General features: G+C 39.7%; 1 protein-coding gene across 1 annotated transcript; it reads left to right on the forward strand.

Moving 5' to 3' along the window:
- The first annotated feature begins 6,721 nt into the window (after nucleotides 1-6,721).
- On the forward strand, nucleotides 6,722-13,649 carry LOC144639082 (uncharacterized). The gene is made up of 6 exons (XM_078498340.1): nucleotides 6,722-6,731; nucleotides 6,883-7,017; nucleotides 8,466-8,522; nucleotides 9,660-10,226; nucleotides 12,158-12,325; nucleotides 12,893-13,649. Exons 1-6 carry the CDS (start codon nucleotides 6,722-6,724, stop codon nucleotides 13,045-13,047), a joined length of 1,092 nt encoding a protein of 363 aa, XP_078354466.1. The 3' UTR covers nucleotides 13,048-13,649.
- The last annotated feature ends 1,140 nt before the right edge of the window (nucleotides 13,650-14,789 follow it).

Genomic DNA, 14,789 nt, shown 5'->3' on the forward strand with positions numbered 1-14,789 from the left:
GTTTTGGTGGGGGTAGAATGACGAAGAACCCAAATTTTGAGTAACAAACGGAGCTATTTCATAATAATTTATGTCATTTTTTCTTCATTGTAGAAAACTCAAAATAATGGTATTCTAAGGACGAAAAAAAAAAACAAAAAGGTGATGATCACGCTAGGGTACAAAGACCGACCACGTTTTGTTCCATATGTCATGCCCAGTTATGAATTAATATTTTATGTAAATAAAACTAGACTCCCTACTCCTACCAAAGTAAAATAAGACAGCATTTGAACTCGAATACATACCTGGACCCCTTGAATATGGTGACATGTTTCACTGTACCAACGCATCTAAGTTTACCAAGTTCTATAATAAAGCAGACTTTTCCACCACCCGAGAGGTTGTTGAAAACGACTCCAGCCACAAAATTGCGACGTGTTATCCCTATACCGAGTGTAGCCCCCATGGACAACATGTTTCCATCAGCTCCCAAATCTGCTACAAGAAAGTCTTCCTTATTGCTTCTAACATCTCCAATGATGCCGTTGATGGATAGGACATCCTTACCAGCGCCAGTGTTGATGGTCACCCTTCCAGTGAGCGGATTCAGCTGCGCCAATTCGTCGATACTGATCCTGTCACTATCCGGTTCACACTTGATGTCTACAGTTTCATCTAACTGGCTTGGCTCTCTTACTTGTTTTACCGTTTGGTCTTTGGCGCGCCATTGATTAAGGTCCACGTCGTTATACTGTGGTACTTCCCGCGTGTCGATCTCCACATTCCGATGGAAGCTCCCAACCAGTCGTTCACGGTCGCTGCGGTATTTCTTCCCAAGGAATTCAATATATTGACGGAATGACACTGTGTTGAGATTGATAGTATTACCACAGAACTTGGATTCAGTAGGGACGCCTAAAAAGTCGTAAGGCAGGTCCAGCTTAAACTCGTGTTTGGTATATTTAGATTGGCGTTTATGTCCAAGCACGAAATAACGCTTGTTTTTATATTGTTCCGTCTTAGGGTCGCATGGAGAGGTGCCTCGAGTTGCGCAGGACGGCTGCCAAAATTTGATAGGAGTGTTGGGTTGAATCATTCTCTGAACTAGAACACCAGAGTTGACCTGGTACATCCAACCAAAACTGGAAAAATGAAGGCACAACTTAGTTATCCAATTTAAATGGTTTTAGCTTACATGCTGTCGACTCAAACAATAGAGAGGGGTAGGTTACATAGGTAGGTTGGTAGATGGGAAGGGAAGGTAGGTAGGAATTTAATACTGGGAGCTTCCTGCAACGACCTGCAAGGTTACCAACATCAGCTGGGAACGTTCTAGGACCTCTATTGATAACAGTTTTCATTGTAAAAGCTGATGGAGTAACCCTATTTAAATAAAGGCTTTCTTCTTCTTCTTCTTCTACTTTGAGCTTCCCTTCGATGGACTAGCATCCTATACAGGGGGAGTAGAAATACTCCTAGTCGCTTCATGCTACTGAAGATGCGGCCTGATGCACCACTAGGCTCGAACGCCGACCTTTTTACCTTTTGTTAGCGCCAAATCAAGGGACTAGCAAGTTAAAACGCTCGTGTACAACAATTAAAATAACTAGTGTTACATAAACTGGCTAGTTATGGCATTAACTTAAAACCAGCCTGTCGCGGACATTGCTTTCTTTGGATATTTTTCCCCATCGCCATCTCCTTACCTGCGAGCTCCTGACTCTGTGAATTTTCCCAGCTGATGTTGGTAACCTTGCAAGTCGTTGCTCGAGATTTCTGTCAACTGGTTCGCCGTATCAAGAGCCAAACTTCTGGGCCAAATCATCTGAAGGATAAGCGGGGCAATGAAGAATAATACGCCACCCAATGCATTTAGTGCCGTTAATACTTGCAGGCCAGTTATAAGGGCAGCGGCGTACAAACTCAAGCCTACAACGCTGCCAACGATGCCAAGGGCACAGCTTACTATCCCCATAGTGTTTTTATGTTTGATTGCATGGTGCAGGCCTATTCCACTGGTAACGAGTCCAAGAATGTCCGCCATGGGGCCCACTCTCCAGGTCGGTGGGAACTTTAGCCTCTTTATGAACAACTTTGTTCTGCCATAAACTGTCCAAGCCCTGACCTGTTTAGGAGAAGGTCTACTCGCCTCTGCTTGTTGACGGATTAGTTCCAAATCAGCTTGCCAAGCGTCGAAAATTTTTTTCCTGGCATTATCTGAATTAAAAGAAAAATCCTTGATGTGATACGAGTGCAGAACTTGGCGAAATAAGGGTACATACGTTGTAAATATTTGATAACTATTCCTATTAAGGGCAAACTCAGCCATAATCAAAACTATAACAAAATTCTTGGACGTGATTAGTTATCAGCAGCCCGATTTGAGTACTAATAGGACAGTGTACGCGTCATGCTTGTAATTGGACAGTGTAATAGGACAGATTACGCCATTTCCACTCGCTGTTGTTGTGTATTTTGTTGAGTAAACTGTTATGTTTTTCAGTATTCACAAAGACTTTCAACCATTTTACCGCTAAAGTTTGTTTTTTTCTCGAACTTTGTCATAGTTTTGATTAATTGGTAACAGGACTTCGTGTCGTCCAATTCTGTCTGTAATCATACTTGTGATTGACTCCACTCAGTCCTATTACCATTATTAATCCGCAAATCTGATTGATTCTTTCATTGTATGCTATTAAAACCCGTCAATTAGACAACCCTTCCGCGATTTCTATGAGCGAAAAGATAAGGAGGCGCATCCGAGTTGACTCGCTCACAGAAAGCGAGAATGAATAGTCAAATTGTTTCAGTAAGAACTCTAAAGGATTGCAGTCCAAAACTTCCGGATATACAACAGAACACGACTGAGCTTCTTCTTATATACTATATGTAGAATTCTACTAGTATACTTATGTACATGCGACAATCTGATTGGTTGTGCTACTCGTATACTATCAGCCGTTAGTAACCGAGTACGAGCTCATAATCTAAGTATTGACTATATATGGGGTTACCATGGCCTCCAACCGTCGCTTTGATCTCTTCTTGTACTTTTTGCTTATCCTTATCCGTCTTTGTACTGGACTGTTTAAACGCTGTCAACTTCTGTTTTATGTCACCCGAGACTGTGTCCAGATTCCTCTGCACTGCAGTAAGAGTGTTTTTAAAGAAGGAGCCCTCGGATTGCATAAGTTTCATAAGACCACCGACTGCTTGGTACTCCGAAGGCAAATCAGCAAGAATGGAGTGCATAGCCAGAGAAGCGAGCTGATCACTCGCTTCTAAGCCTTTGCCCAGTTTAGCTAAAGCCATGGCCTCTAGCATTGAGGCCTGTTCCAACATGGTTTTACCATGCGAACCGAAGTAACTCTTGGAATCTGTTCCTGCCTTGCCATAGGCCTGGTTTATAGAGGTGATCACTTCATCGTCCTCAGCCTTCGTTGCACTCACTAATGCCAAAAATATGACGAGAATATTGATCGCCATAAGCTTGCCGCAGATCAGAAAGCAATATTTGTCAAATTTAAAATTGCTGATCCTGCAAAAAACAATTTATATATTTTTTAAATTGAATTGCATTATCTTTCTATTGCAAGTAAAGAATTTTGTCTTGCCAGGAAAACGAAAGAGCGAAAATGGGCGAAAACTAGAAAAGCGGTATTGCTTACAGTCCACAAGTTCATAACTGAGGGCTTGTATGACCTGTGAACTATTTGTAAGCCTGTCATTTTACCATCTTTCAGCTGAAACCGAACTCTTACAATTGGCTATATGGTTGGCCATTTTATTTGAACGGTTAAGCGGTGGAGCGATTTGACTCAATGCTTTTAGCAGCACGTTACATGTCCTCTAACGTTTTGTTCTTTAGTCACTAAAAGGCCAATTACCATATATTAAAATTCTAACGTGGTGCTAAATTTTTAAAAAAAAAATTGTTTTAAAAGATACTAAAACAAAAGAAAGGCTTAGGAATAAATAAATTATTTCATTTTGTTTCTGTTCTCTGAGCCTCAGCGCCAAGTTAAAATTTTAATCCAACGAGATTGAAATGGAAATTGGCCTGTTGCTCTCTAGCCACCTACTCCAAAAAAAACCTTTGTTTACGATGATATTAGTCGTAATCAAAGTTTATTTATTTGGCACAAATTAAAAAGAAAGAGTTGAGCATACAGTACACATACTAAAGGAGAATATTTCGTTAGGGTTATTCCAAAAGCTATTCAATCCTTTTAGTGTCAAGTCGCCAGTTTGCAACAACGGAATGGATTTTTTTCTTTCGACCAACAATTTTTGAGTATTTTCGTGTTTATGTCGACGAGCGCGCAAGCGCTGAATATTTCGTCGAATATTCTGAGGGCTGGGACGTTCCCTTTGTCACTCGCGTTTTTTGAGCCAAGCACTCGCTTACAAAACACGCCTGCACTGCAGCCTCAATGAAATTGCGAGCCATGCAGCAGTGATACAATAGCTTGTAAGTAGAGAATGTACTCTTATGTATACTAACTTTTAAAGTGCTGAAATGTTGTCCAGGAGTCATCCCTAAGACCCGGGGACCACAGGTCGAGACAATTAAGAACAATTCCTTAATATAACGATCGAATACGTTGCTCTACAGCTAGCTACATTGCTCCATATAACAAAGTAATATGTTTATGTATTTTACAAACTTATTCTATAACAACTTTTCTTTTTAACACAAACCTTATAGTGTTTCAGGATAGTAGCCCTTTCAGACAAAAGGCAGGGTTGTTGCAAAATGCCGTTGGTGAACTAAACAAGTGAAGCTAAGTGACAAGAATGTGCGATAGCGTCCAAATATCTCTACACTTAATTTCACGCACCAATCGGCAAACAGTATGAGTTAATTAAGACACCGTTACAAAAAACCGTTTAAATCAATGGTGTAAGGACCTGAAGTAATGTTTGCAGAAGTTTCTTGAAGCGTAAAAAGTTTGTATAAATGTGCTAAATTAATTATCTGTTGTGTAACCCCACTGAAAGGCTAAAATTATGTTTCAGTATTTTGTGTAAATGTTGTTGAATCATTCTTTTGTATTACAGTATAAGAATTAAAATCACTTTCAATACCAGAATTTAATAAATCTAGTGAAAAAAATTGAAGGAACGGAAAAAGTGCATTAATTTTTCAGTAGCGTAGCAGCTATTTCTTTTGGTCCTCTAGGTACATTGTTCCTGTTGTTTGTTCTATTGTTTTCTCAAAGGCTATCGAACCATTCATGTGGGACTTGGGAAAGCTTCTTTCCGACCCTTATTTTCTTAACAGATTTTCATCTTGAAAACCAGTGTAAATCTAATGTTTTGGCTGCATTCGGGTGAATGTCATAGTTTAAAACACGAAGCATTGTTTTAACAAATCACAAAGCAAAACAAATGGAAAAAAGTCAATTGCAATGATGTGTCCAGTTGTAAAGTAATCGAAACCGGTGCTTAACGGTATTTGGTGCGAAAGTTTGCTGAAGCGTTAAAACTGGAAACACAAAATTATTTGATCGAAACACCGAGTTATTCTTCACTGTAGCGACTGAAGGCTAAAACGATTATGGAAATTAAAAACCTCATTTTGCACAACTTTAATTGATTATGCTTTTTATAATGTTTAAAATATTTTTAGCTGTTCCATTCCAACTTCGGTGACTATGTTATCAAAAATAAAAAGCGAAATTTTTTTCCCATTAGATAGTAACCTTGCTAAGAAAAAAGGAAACACTCGATGGAACATTAATTTTTAATGCAAAAAAAACGCGGTTGAATATTTTATATGTAACCTCATTGTTTTCGGTCTATGAAATCTGTTAAGCACCAACAACAGATTTGTAAGGTTAGCACTGTCAGAGGGAAAAAAATCAAGGCGGCCGGGAAAGGAACTGTTAGCATTGTTTTAAAGCCTTTGTTTAAAAAACAAGTCAATTAAGATACATTCAATTGAGAAGAGGTTAGTAGTAACATTTTACTGCGATTTTATGTCAGACATTTGCGCCCATCTTACTAACTGACGACAAATTTCTTGAGTTCGCCGTATTTAAACTCCGTAGAAAGTTTAAGAAATCCTTTGCAAACTGTGAGTCAGGGCAGGGAAACGATAACACATTGCACAGCATGAAAATTGGGATTTACATTAAATTAAAGGTAGTTAAATCTGGTGTAAAGTCGGTTATCCAACTTTACACCATCAATTAAATGTTGCTAAAGGTGGTTAAACCAATCTTTACGTTACCATGTGTAAATGTGATTTAAAGTTGGTGTAAAGAAGTCCCATTACCCTGCCTTTAAACTTGAGTGTAATGCTGGCATAAAGGTCAGCTTTAAAAAATGTAAAGTCAGCGTATAGCTAAATAAATTCCAAATTTATTACAGCTTTATTTGAGCTTTACACCATGGTAAAGTTATATTTTCATGCTCTGTTGTTGCTCATGATATTTCTTCGGTGAGCAAACGAGCGGGAAACAATATAAATGTTTTTTAATGCTGTGCAAACCTGTAAACAAAATATTCTCTTAAAAAAATTCAGAAAGATTTGTTGTGTCTAGGACAAAATTTTTATGTTGCGCGTGCACAGGGGAACGTCGAAAAATTAATAACGCGAAATTTATTTAATACCCTGCTGTAAAACATTTTTATTAACCGTAACGTCATTTTACGAAATACGTATCCGTGTTCATGTTTTCTGTCTCTGAATCATACAACGGAGGGAAGACACAACAAAGAGATAAGGGAAATGATGACCTGGCGTGAGTGGAAAAAGTCCCGTCCCGCGCGATTTCCCGCGGTCATTTTCACACTCAGGTTTGTAAGTTTCGCTTCAAGCTCGAGGGGCAAAGGCAAAAGAGGGACTGCTGTAGTGTAACTGTATTCAGTACTTTTGTTCCTTTTCTCTTGTAGATTACTGTGGCTTGTTGCTGTTTGTTCACGAAAAGGACCGAGCTGAAGAAAGATCCCTCACTGTACGGGAGTCAGCCGTTACTATGGAATCTCTGCCTTTGTTTTCTCTGGTGCTTTTGGCAATTGCCTGCTTAGGTATAATTAGTAGTTCTTTTATAATGTTATCGGGAAGGGACGGGGGATCTTTATCCCGAATCACGCGCCTTTTTAAATTTACGAATTGCGTCGTAAAAAGGAAAATAATTTTACTTGCGGGCTACAAATAGAGAGAGCCAAGTGCGTGAAGAACAATTCTGGTTCCCAGGGCGCCTGATACGCGATATTTGATTTTCACGAAAATTTATCTGTTGCTTGAGCAGATCACGCGTCAAAGGCAGCTTAGTGCCAAGGCGTTCTCGGCTCAAGGGAGTCTGAGCTCTATTGTGAACGGTGACGTCACCGAAGAACACTCGCTCAGACTTTGCGTTGTCATCGAAACAAGAAAGAACGCCAAGGACTAGTACAATTTTTGACCTCTTTATAGATGTTAATTTTACACTTGAGCAAGTCAACATAGAAGATCGGAGATCTTACAAATAATGTAGTAAGAGTTACCTACGTTTTTTCTACGGCGCGGAAAAAACGCAAATTCGAGAGGTGAGCATTTCACCTTGATTTGCATAACTGATAATGAAATTCCTCTCAAACGCGCAGTGGATCTGAGAAAACGAGATCGAATACAAAAACCCGCGTATTAGAACCTAGGTTTTTCCAACTTAGCCTAAATAGGTTTTTAAAAAAATGGTATTTAATGGGATTTTAGGCTACTTGAGTTAGGTTCTTAATTTGATAGGGACACTAGCGATCAGCACAGATAACTACTACAGGGCATATGTGTTATGGGATATATTGTTGTGTTAAATAACAATCTAGAATACAGTTTAGACGATAACCATGCAGTAAATTTATCTTTCCAAAGTACTAGCATTCATGTCTTTTATGCTGCAGTGTCCATAAAGTGTTCATTTTAGTAAAATAAGAAACTACTGAAAACTTTCGGCTAAATAGGTTGTTGTGAAAAGGGGGTTTAAAATAAAACTTTTACTAACAGGTTCTCAAATTTTAGGTTCTTATACGCGGGTTTTAGGTTCTTATACGTGGGAGGCGCAGTGGCCTAATGGTTAGTGCGCCGGACTCCGGATCGAGCGGTCCGGGTTCGAGGCCTGGCCGGGGTCATTGTGTTGTGTTCTTGGGCAAGACACTTTACTTTAATAGTGCCTCTCTCCACCCAAGTGTATAAATGGGTACCGGCGACAGAATGCTGGGGGGGGGGGGGGAGGGGGGTACCCTGCGATGGACTAGCATCCCATTAAGGGGGGAGTAGAAATATTCCTAGCCGCTTAATGCTATTGAAACCGGGATAAGCTCCGGCAGTATGGGCCACTTGGCTCGAGGCTTCCCCTTATACGCGGGTTTTTACTGTAATTGTTGCCTATACAAAAGATAGGTGAGTACAACGTTGCACGAGTATGCATGTGTGCAATGTTTAGGCCACAACTGAGTGACCTTGGATTTAGACACTTTTTTCTCTAATACATTTTTAGAGGTCAAAGGAAAACTAATGCTGTACGGAGAAGGAGTTCCATTACTCGATGATAAAGGTAAGATTCGCGATGGTTTGAAAATTCACGGTTTTCTGTTGGTAGAAGAAAGAGTGCATCCCCGCACCAACAATTTGTCCACAAACGTAACTGGAAAAGTAAGAAAAGCATGATAAAAAGTACCACATGAAAGTACTGCTCAATAGCTTTCATTTGAATGGTCACACACTAGGGTTTCATCCACAGACTTAAATGTTAGAACCACATTGTACAGCATAATTAACAGTACCACATGAAAGTACTGCTCAATAGCTTTCATTTGAATGGTCACACACAAGGGTTTCATCCATAGACTTCAAAGTGAAAACCACATTATACAGCATAATAAACAGTGCAACATGAAAGTAATGCACTGAAACCTCGTTTTGAATAGTCACAAACATAACCTTTTAGATCATAACAAACATTATATTTCAATTATTTAACAGTGTACAGTAGCTCAGACAAACAGATTGTAGCATTTGCATTAGTATAAACGTAGAATTCTACTACTAAGATATATGTATCACAGAAAACATACACCATAGCAAAAGGAAACACACAAATAAGAAAGGGATGTAAGTTTTGTTTACACTTCGGGTCATAAACAAGTAAGCTCAATGATTGGCTTAAAAAACTCACTTTCTCAACCAATCAGAAGTTAAACCAAAACCAATCGCGACTTGCTCGCGCACGTTTTCCCGCGCTTTGTGCCGGCTACGTGTATTTGGTTCGAGTTTTGATTGGACCACTGGATTGCCTGTGTCCTTTGCGATTGGCCAGAGTGATTACTTTGATTTTGGTTTTGACTGCTCTATAATTTAACTTCTTAATTACAGACTTTTGTTTCCTCTTTGGATCATAAACAAGCAAGCTTTCCATCACCTTACGTAGCCACTGAATACTTCGCTCAATGATTGGCTTAAAAAACTCACCCCACTTTCTCAACCAATCAGAAGTTAAACCAAAACCAATCGCGACTTGCTCGCGCACGTTTTCCCGCGCTTTGTGCCGGCTACATGTATTTGCTTTGAGTTTTGATTGGTTCACTGGATTGCCTGTGTCCTTTGTGATTGGCCAGAGTGATTACTTTGATTTTGAAAACTGATTTTGAAACTCATTTGAAAACTGCTCTATAATTTAGCTTCTTAATTACAGACTTTTTAGAACAAATATGTCCGAAGGCGAACAGTAACGATCGAAAATACGTCCGAATCAAGACTTTTAACAACAAATACGTGTGGGCCAACCCAAAGCACAAGGGTGGCGGGAGCTATCTTCGAACGCGCTGCTGTGGCGGAAAGGATGCTGTTGGCAGAGATGACGTCACTGTGCCTGGACGGCGTACCACATTCATGGTCCATTGCTTAAAAGCTAATAATCAGAATGTCTTCAGGTTCGAGATTCTAAACTGGTGGAACAATAATCCGTCTGGTTACTTCTTCTATGCAAATCCATCTTACTATCAATATGGTTTGTATGCGTACAAGCCTACATCTGCTAAGGCCAAATATGCGTACAGATTCAACTTTATTATAAAACGTTGGAGAGGCCCGATACTTGCTATCCGAACGCAAGGGAAGGCAGGCGCAAGGGCAGACTCAGACAAGAGTAACTGGTTAAAATTTAGAGACGATGGTGACGGATACGTGTCGGGTTATCAAAACCTGTACCGCAGCCCTCCAGGATTTCCCAGCCTGACCGACGCGTTTACGCTGGAATCAGGTATTTATAACATTCCAGGCCAAAACTTAGCAGGGGCGTAGCTACCTGTACGCTGGTCTAGTTCTTGCCCTCTCTGTCACGCAACACGACGGGAGAGATCGGGTCCCTCTCTCCCGTCATGTTGCGTGACAGAGAGAAGGCCAGAACTGGACTACCTGTACGCACGTATGACCATCCCCCCTTTTTTCGTTTATCGTCGTAAGTGTTTTCTGATTTTGGGTCGGTCCGTCGGAATTTTTTTAAAAAAAAAAGTGTGGATAAGGAGTCTGGAACCAGGAGGCCCGGTACTTCAGCATAATATTCGTGGAGCCTAGAAACAAGAAGACATGGTTACAAAGTCAATATGGCGGCAATGGAGGAAGGAAAAATCGACGTCGTGGTTAAACTCAAACGAGAACAGCGTAAAAAGGATGAACCGTTATTTAAAATAATGTGTCATTGACTTCATTACCTTCTGTACAACATTTTCTTTTTTTGAAAACGCACAAATCTGGGTCGGTCGTACGACACTAAACAGAGAAAAATAAGGGGATGGCCTGACACGCGCGTACCTGAAAAAAGTAGAAAATAAAGCAAACTAAAATATATGTACATGTATCACGCCATTCTTGATACATGTCCATAAACATCAGGAATTAGACTTTTTTCATTCTGGGTTTGCTGGGTTAAAAAGAGGATAAGTTCTGTGGTTTTAATGGAAACCAGATAAATTTACGACTAAGTAAAATCCTGGCAGCTCGTATGCTGTTATCCACAGGAGCCCTGCATCTAAAATTTGCAAAGATAAAAAACACTTTACTAACTACAATGCTATTTACAAAAGAAGTCTAAAAGAAACGTTACTAAATATTATGATAAAAAAAAGTGTTTTGCTAGACATTAAAAGGTTAAAAAAATAGGCTGTAGTATAAAACCCAATATGCAAAATAAACGAACAAACAAATAAATAAATTTGCCGTGGGATTTCCACAAGGTAGCACCTTATCCACTGATTCAGATCGAATTGAAATTTAAAAGTGTTGGTTTTTGTTAAGGTAGGAAAGCTGGAGAACCTGGTTTAAAGCATTAGCATACCCAAATAGACCTTCTACAGTAGAACCCTGGTAACTCGAACTCTGAAGGGAAACGAAAAACAGTTCGAGTTAGCGGGGTTTCGAGTTATCGGGGTCGATTGAATATTTAATTTGCCAAGTTTATTATTGATAGTTCACTGATGTTTTAGCACTTCAGTATACATACTAGTTATGCAACGCTTTCGAGTGGTATACTATGGAATATCCCACGAGTCACTTGTATTTTCTCGGTATACATACGAGCCTTTAGGCGAGTGTGTATACCAAGAAAATACAAGTGACAAGTGGGATATTCCGTAGTATACCACGAGAAAGTGTTGTGTAACTATTTTATACCATGCCATAGAAAATACGCTCACTAAATTTTGTCGAGAATACAATCGCAGCGCACGATGGGAAGGTTGGGTTGAATACCGTCGAATATACAACGGCTTTCCTGTATTCTGATTGGCTGTATTTTCTATGGCATGGTATAAATCCTGGTATATAGTACAGTGCAAATTGAACTTATCTTGTCAGAAACGCTAACACGATCATACATTCTTATGATAAGAGTGGGAAAAGGCTGTCAAATACTCAATGTCCTCAATCTGTTCGTTGCTCCAATGAATGGGCCACTGTGACGAGTTGCAAGAATCGGAATTCGAGTTATCGGGGTAAATTTGACCCAAATTTTGTTCAAGAGAAACAAAAGTTAGTTCGAGTTAGCGGGGTTTACGAGTTATCTGAGTTCGAGTTACCGGGCTTCTACTGTATTCCCTTTCGCTTCGCTAAGCCGAATAGAAAAAGGGGCTGAAAGCCCCACTGCAATTCACGCTAATTAGCAACTAAAATAAATATATATATTTTTAATGTTAGTGCCCAGTGGGTGCATAGATGGCGCGGCCGAACGTGATCGTGTTTCGGCTGCACCAGATGGTACTAGTCATGAAGAATGTGAGAGCAAATCTGACAGATGTTTTTGGACAGATGGCTGGGATAACAGGAGGCGTAGAATGGAGCAGGGAACCTGCTACTACAACAGAGGTATAAATGTAGCTTTCTAATTGGTTTACGGCGCGAGATAATTGTTGGAAAATGAGGTCATAATGAACGTAATCATATCTATAACAAAATTCTCGATTTTGATTGGTTCTACGCGCTCCTAATTGGACGTGCGTCAATCATGTGCATTTAAATGGGTTCTTTTTGCTGTTTTCCTAATGTTTGTACAACCAATTGACTTTATCTTTGACTTTTTGAGACAAAAAAAAGGTTTTCAAAGACTTCCTAACCTCGGATTTTGTTATTGATACGATTAATTAATAATTGAACCTCGTGTCGTACAATTCAGAGAGTAATCGTACAATTCAAAGTAAAAACCGAGCATGCGAACACTTGTAAATTTATGCTAGCATGAGCAGACGAGCACCCATTAAAATTTTGCGAGCATTCCGAGCAGAAGCCAAATTTTGCGAGCACTGCAAAATTTTGATAGCCCATTCATGACCCCATCCTTGGACAGCACTTTGTTACCATTAACCTGGCAACCAGCCGCTGACCGAGAAGCCTGTCGACACTAACGCAATCGCCATTCTTTTTTTCTGTTTTTAGAATCGAAGTGCCACTGGAGCAGAACAAACAATGCGTTGCCAAGGAACAGGTTGTGCGTGGTGTCCGAGAAGACTATAATGAGTTCAGCTGACGAGTGTGAAGCCGCTAACTGCTGCTACGATTATAAACGAAACCAGTGCTACAAACCATTGTGATTGTACTTTAACTTATTATAGGAAATTAACGCTTGTGTTAATTAAGGTATTTGAAATTAACGCGACTTAAATTAACGCGAATTGAAGGAAAAATTACTTCCCAATAAAGGAAATTAACACGAAAGAGGGAGGAACATTTCAAAATGAAGGAAATTAACGCGACGTACACAACACGAACAAGTTTATTTCAACACTTGTAGGCGTATAATCTTAAACGCAAACAATGTTCGTGGTACTTTTCCCACTTTGAGCGTTCTTCGCAGTATCAATGATAGTGGCAGATAAAATAATGCTTTTTCCTTGGAGTCAAGAACGCCTGGACTGTAACGAGAAACTGGGGCCAAAATAATGGAAATTAACATCATGAAAATTAACGCTCCACTTAATTAACGGTGCGGAAATTAACGTTAACAAAAATTATCGCGACTTAAATTAACGCGAATGTTTGAAATTTGCGTTAATTTCATGACGCGTTAATTTCCTATAATAAGGTATAATAATTGTAATACTTACTTTACAGTAGTACCAAGCTATGATAAGGTCTCTACGCATGTGACGCAGGCCTCTCACCATGCCATACAACTGATTAAAAAATTAATGAATAAAAAAAATCAAATTCATGTGTATTGCTGTTGTTATATTTCTGAAAAGTGTTTCATCACAGGGAGCCCAGGCTCACGTTAAGACAATTTAGTCAAAATGGCGGCGGCAAAATTATAAGAACTTGTATAAAACGTTGTGTAGGTAAAATTGATGTCGAGAGAAAATACAATGAACAGCCAGTAACGTTTACATTTCACATCATATGTTGGCTATGTGATGTTTCGTTACTGTTCTTAAAGGGACATGGTCAGCGTTCAGACCGCGCTGACCTGGACACTAGTTTTCATGTTTTGAAAAAAGTCCACCGTGGACTTTTTTTCAAAACGAACCTTCAGAAATCTGCTTCAATCTTCTCAGTGTTTTTTTTCTTAAATTTTCCCATTTAGTGAAACACTCAGAAGACTGAAGCAGATTTCTGAAGGTTCGTTTTGAAAAAAAGTCCACGGTGGACTTTTTTCAAAACGTGAAAACTAGTGTCCAGGTCAGCGCGGTAAGAACGCTGATCATGTCCCTTTAAGCATTTAAACCACATTTAACCGATTTTTTAATTTCTGTTTACCCTTACATAAATAATGCAAGGGAGAACACTCGCAACGCGAGTAACACTCGACTGTCTGACGAAAGGAAGCAAAACATTGCCTTTAATCGGTTCTAATCACTCCAAAACTTCACCTGGGGGTAGTTAGTGAATCGAGGACATTTAAAGTGGACACGGCCAGAGTCGGCGTTCTTGGCGCTGTCCAAAAGAATAGCGGGCTCGGGGGGACAAAATGACGAATAACGAACGACAAACTCGACAGATTTTGGTTTAGGTTTTTGAGCTGTGTATTCCCACGTTCTCTTGTTCTTTATCGGGCCAAATGTCTTTTGTGGTCCCATCATTAAGACAGTTTCCGCTGAACAATCGAGAAATAAAGGCAAAAAAATAAAGCTAAATAAAACTTGCAGAACCACTAGACTGCGCTTTTGCACTAGATAGTGATCTATCTGGTGGATAGCAATACCCATCATTTTAACAACTGGAGCCTGATTAATATATAGCAAGGAGGCGGCGGTGGCCTAATAGTTAGTGCGCCTAATAGTTAGATCGAGCCCCGGCCGGGGTCATTGTGTTGCGTTCTTGGGCAAGACACTTTACT

Source organism: Oculina patagonica, chromosome 14, assembly GCF_052425735.1.
Source record: "Oculina patagonica isolate OP01 chromosome 14, crgOcupat, whole genome shotgun sequence".
In the NCBI taxonomy this organism is placed as follows: Eukaryota; Metazoa; Cnidaria; class Anthozoa; order Scleractinia; family Oculinidae; genus Oculina; species Oculina patagonica.

What these genes read in the sequence shown, in the direction of transcription:
- LOC144639082 (XM_078498340.1), top strand. An exon ending in TCCATTACTCGATGATAAAG is followed by an intron (nt 8,523 to 9,659) that starts GTAAGATTCGCG and finishes TCTTAATTACAG; the next exon opens with ACTTTTTAGAACAAATATGT. An exon ending in CGCGTTTACGCTGGAATCAG is followed by an intron (nt 10,227 to 12,157) that starts GTATTTATAACA and finishes TTTTAATGTTAG; the next exon opens with TGCCCAGTGGGTGCATAGAT.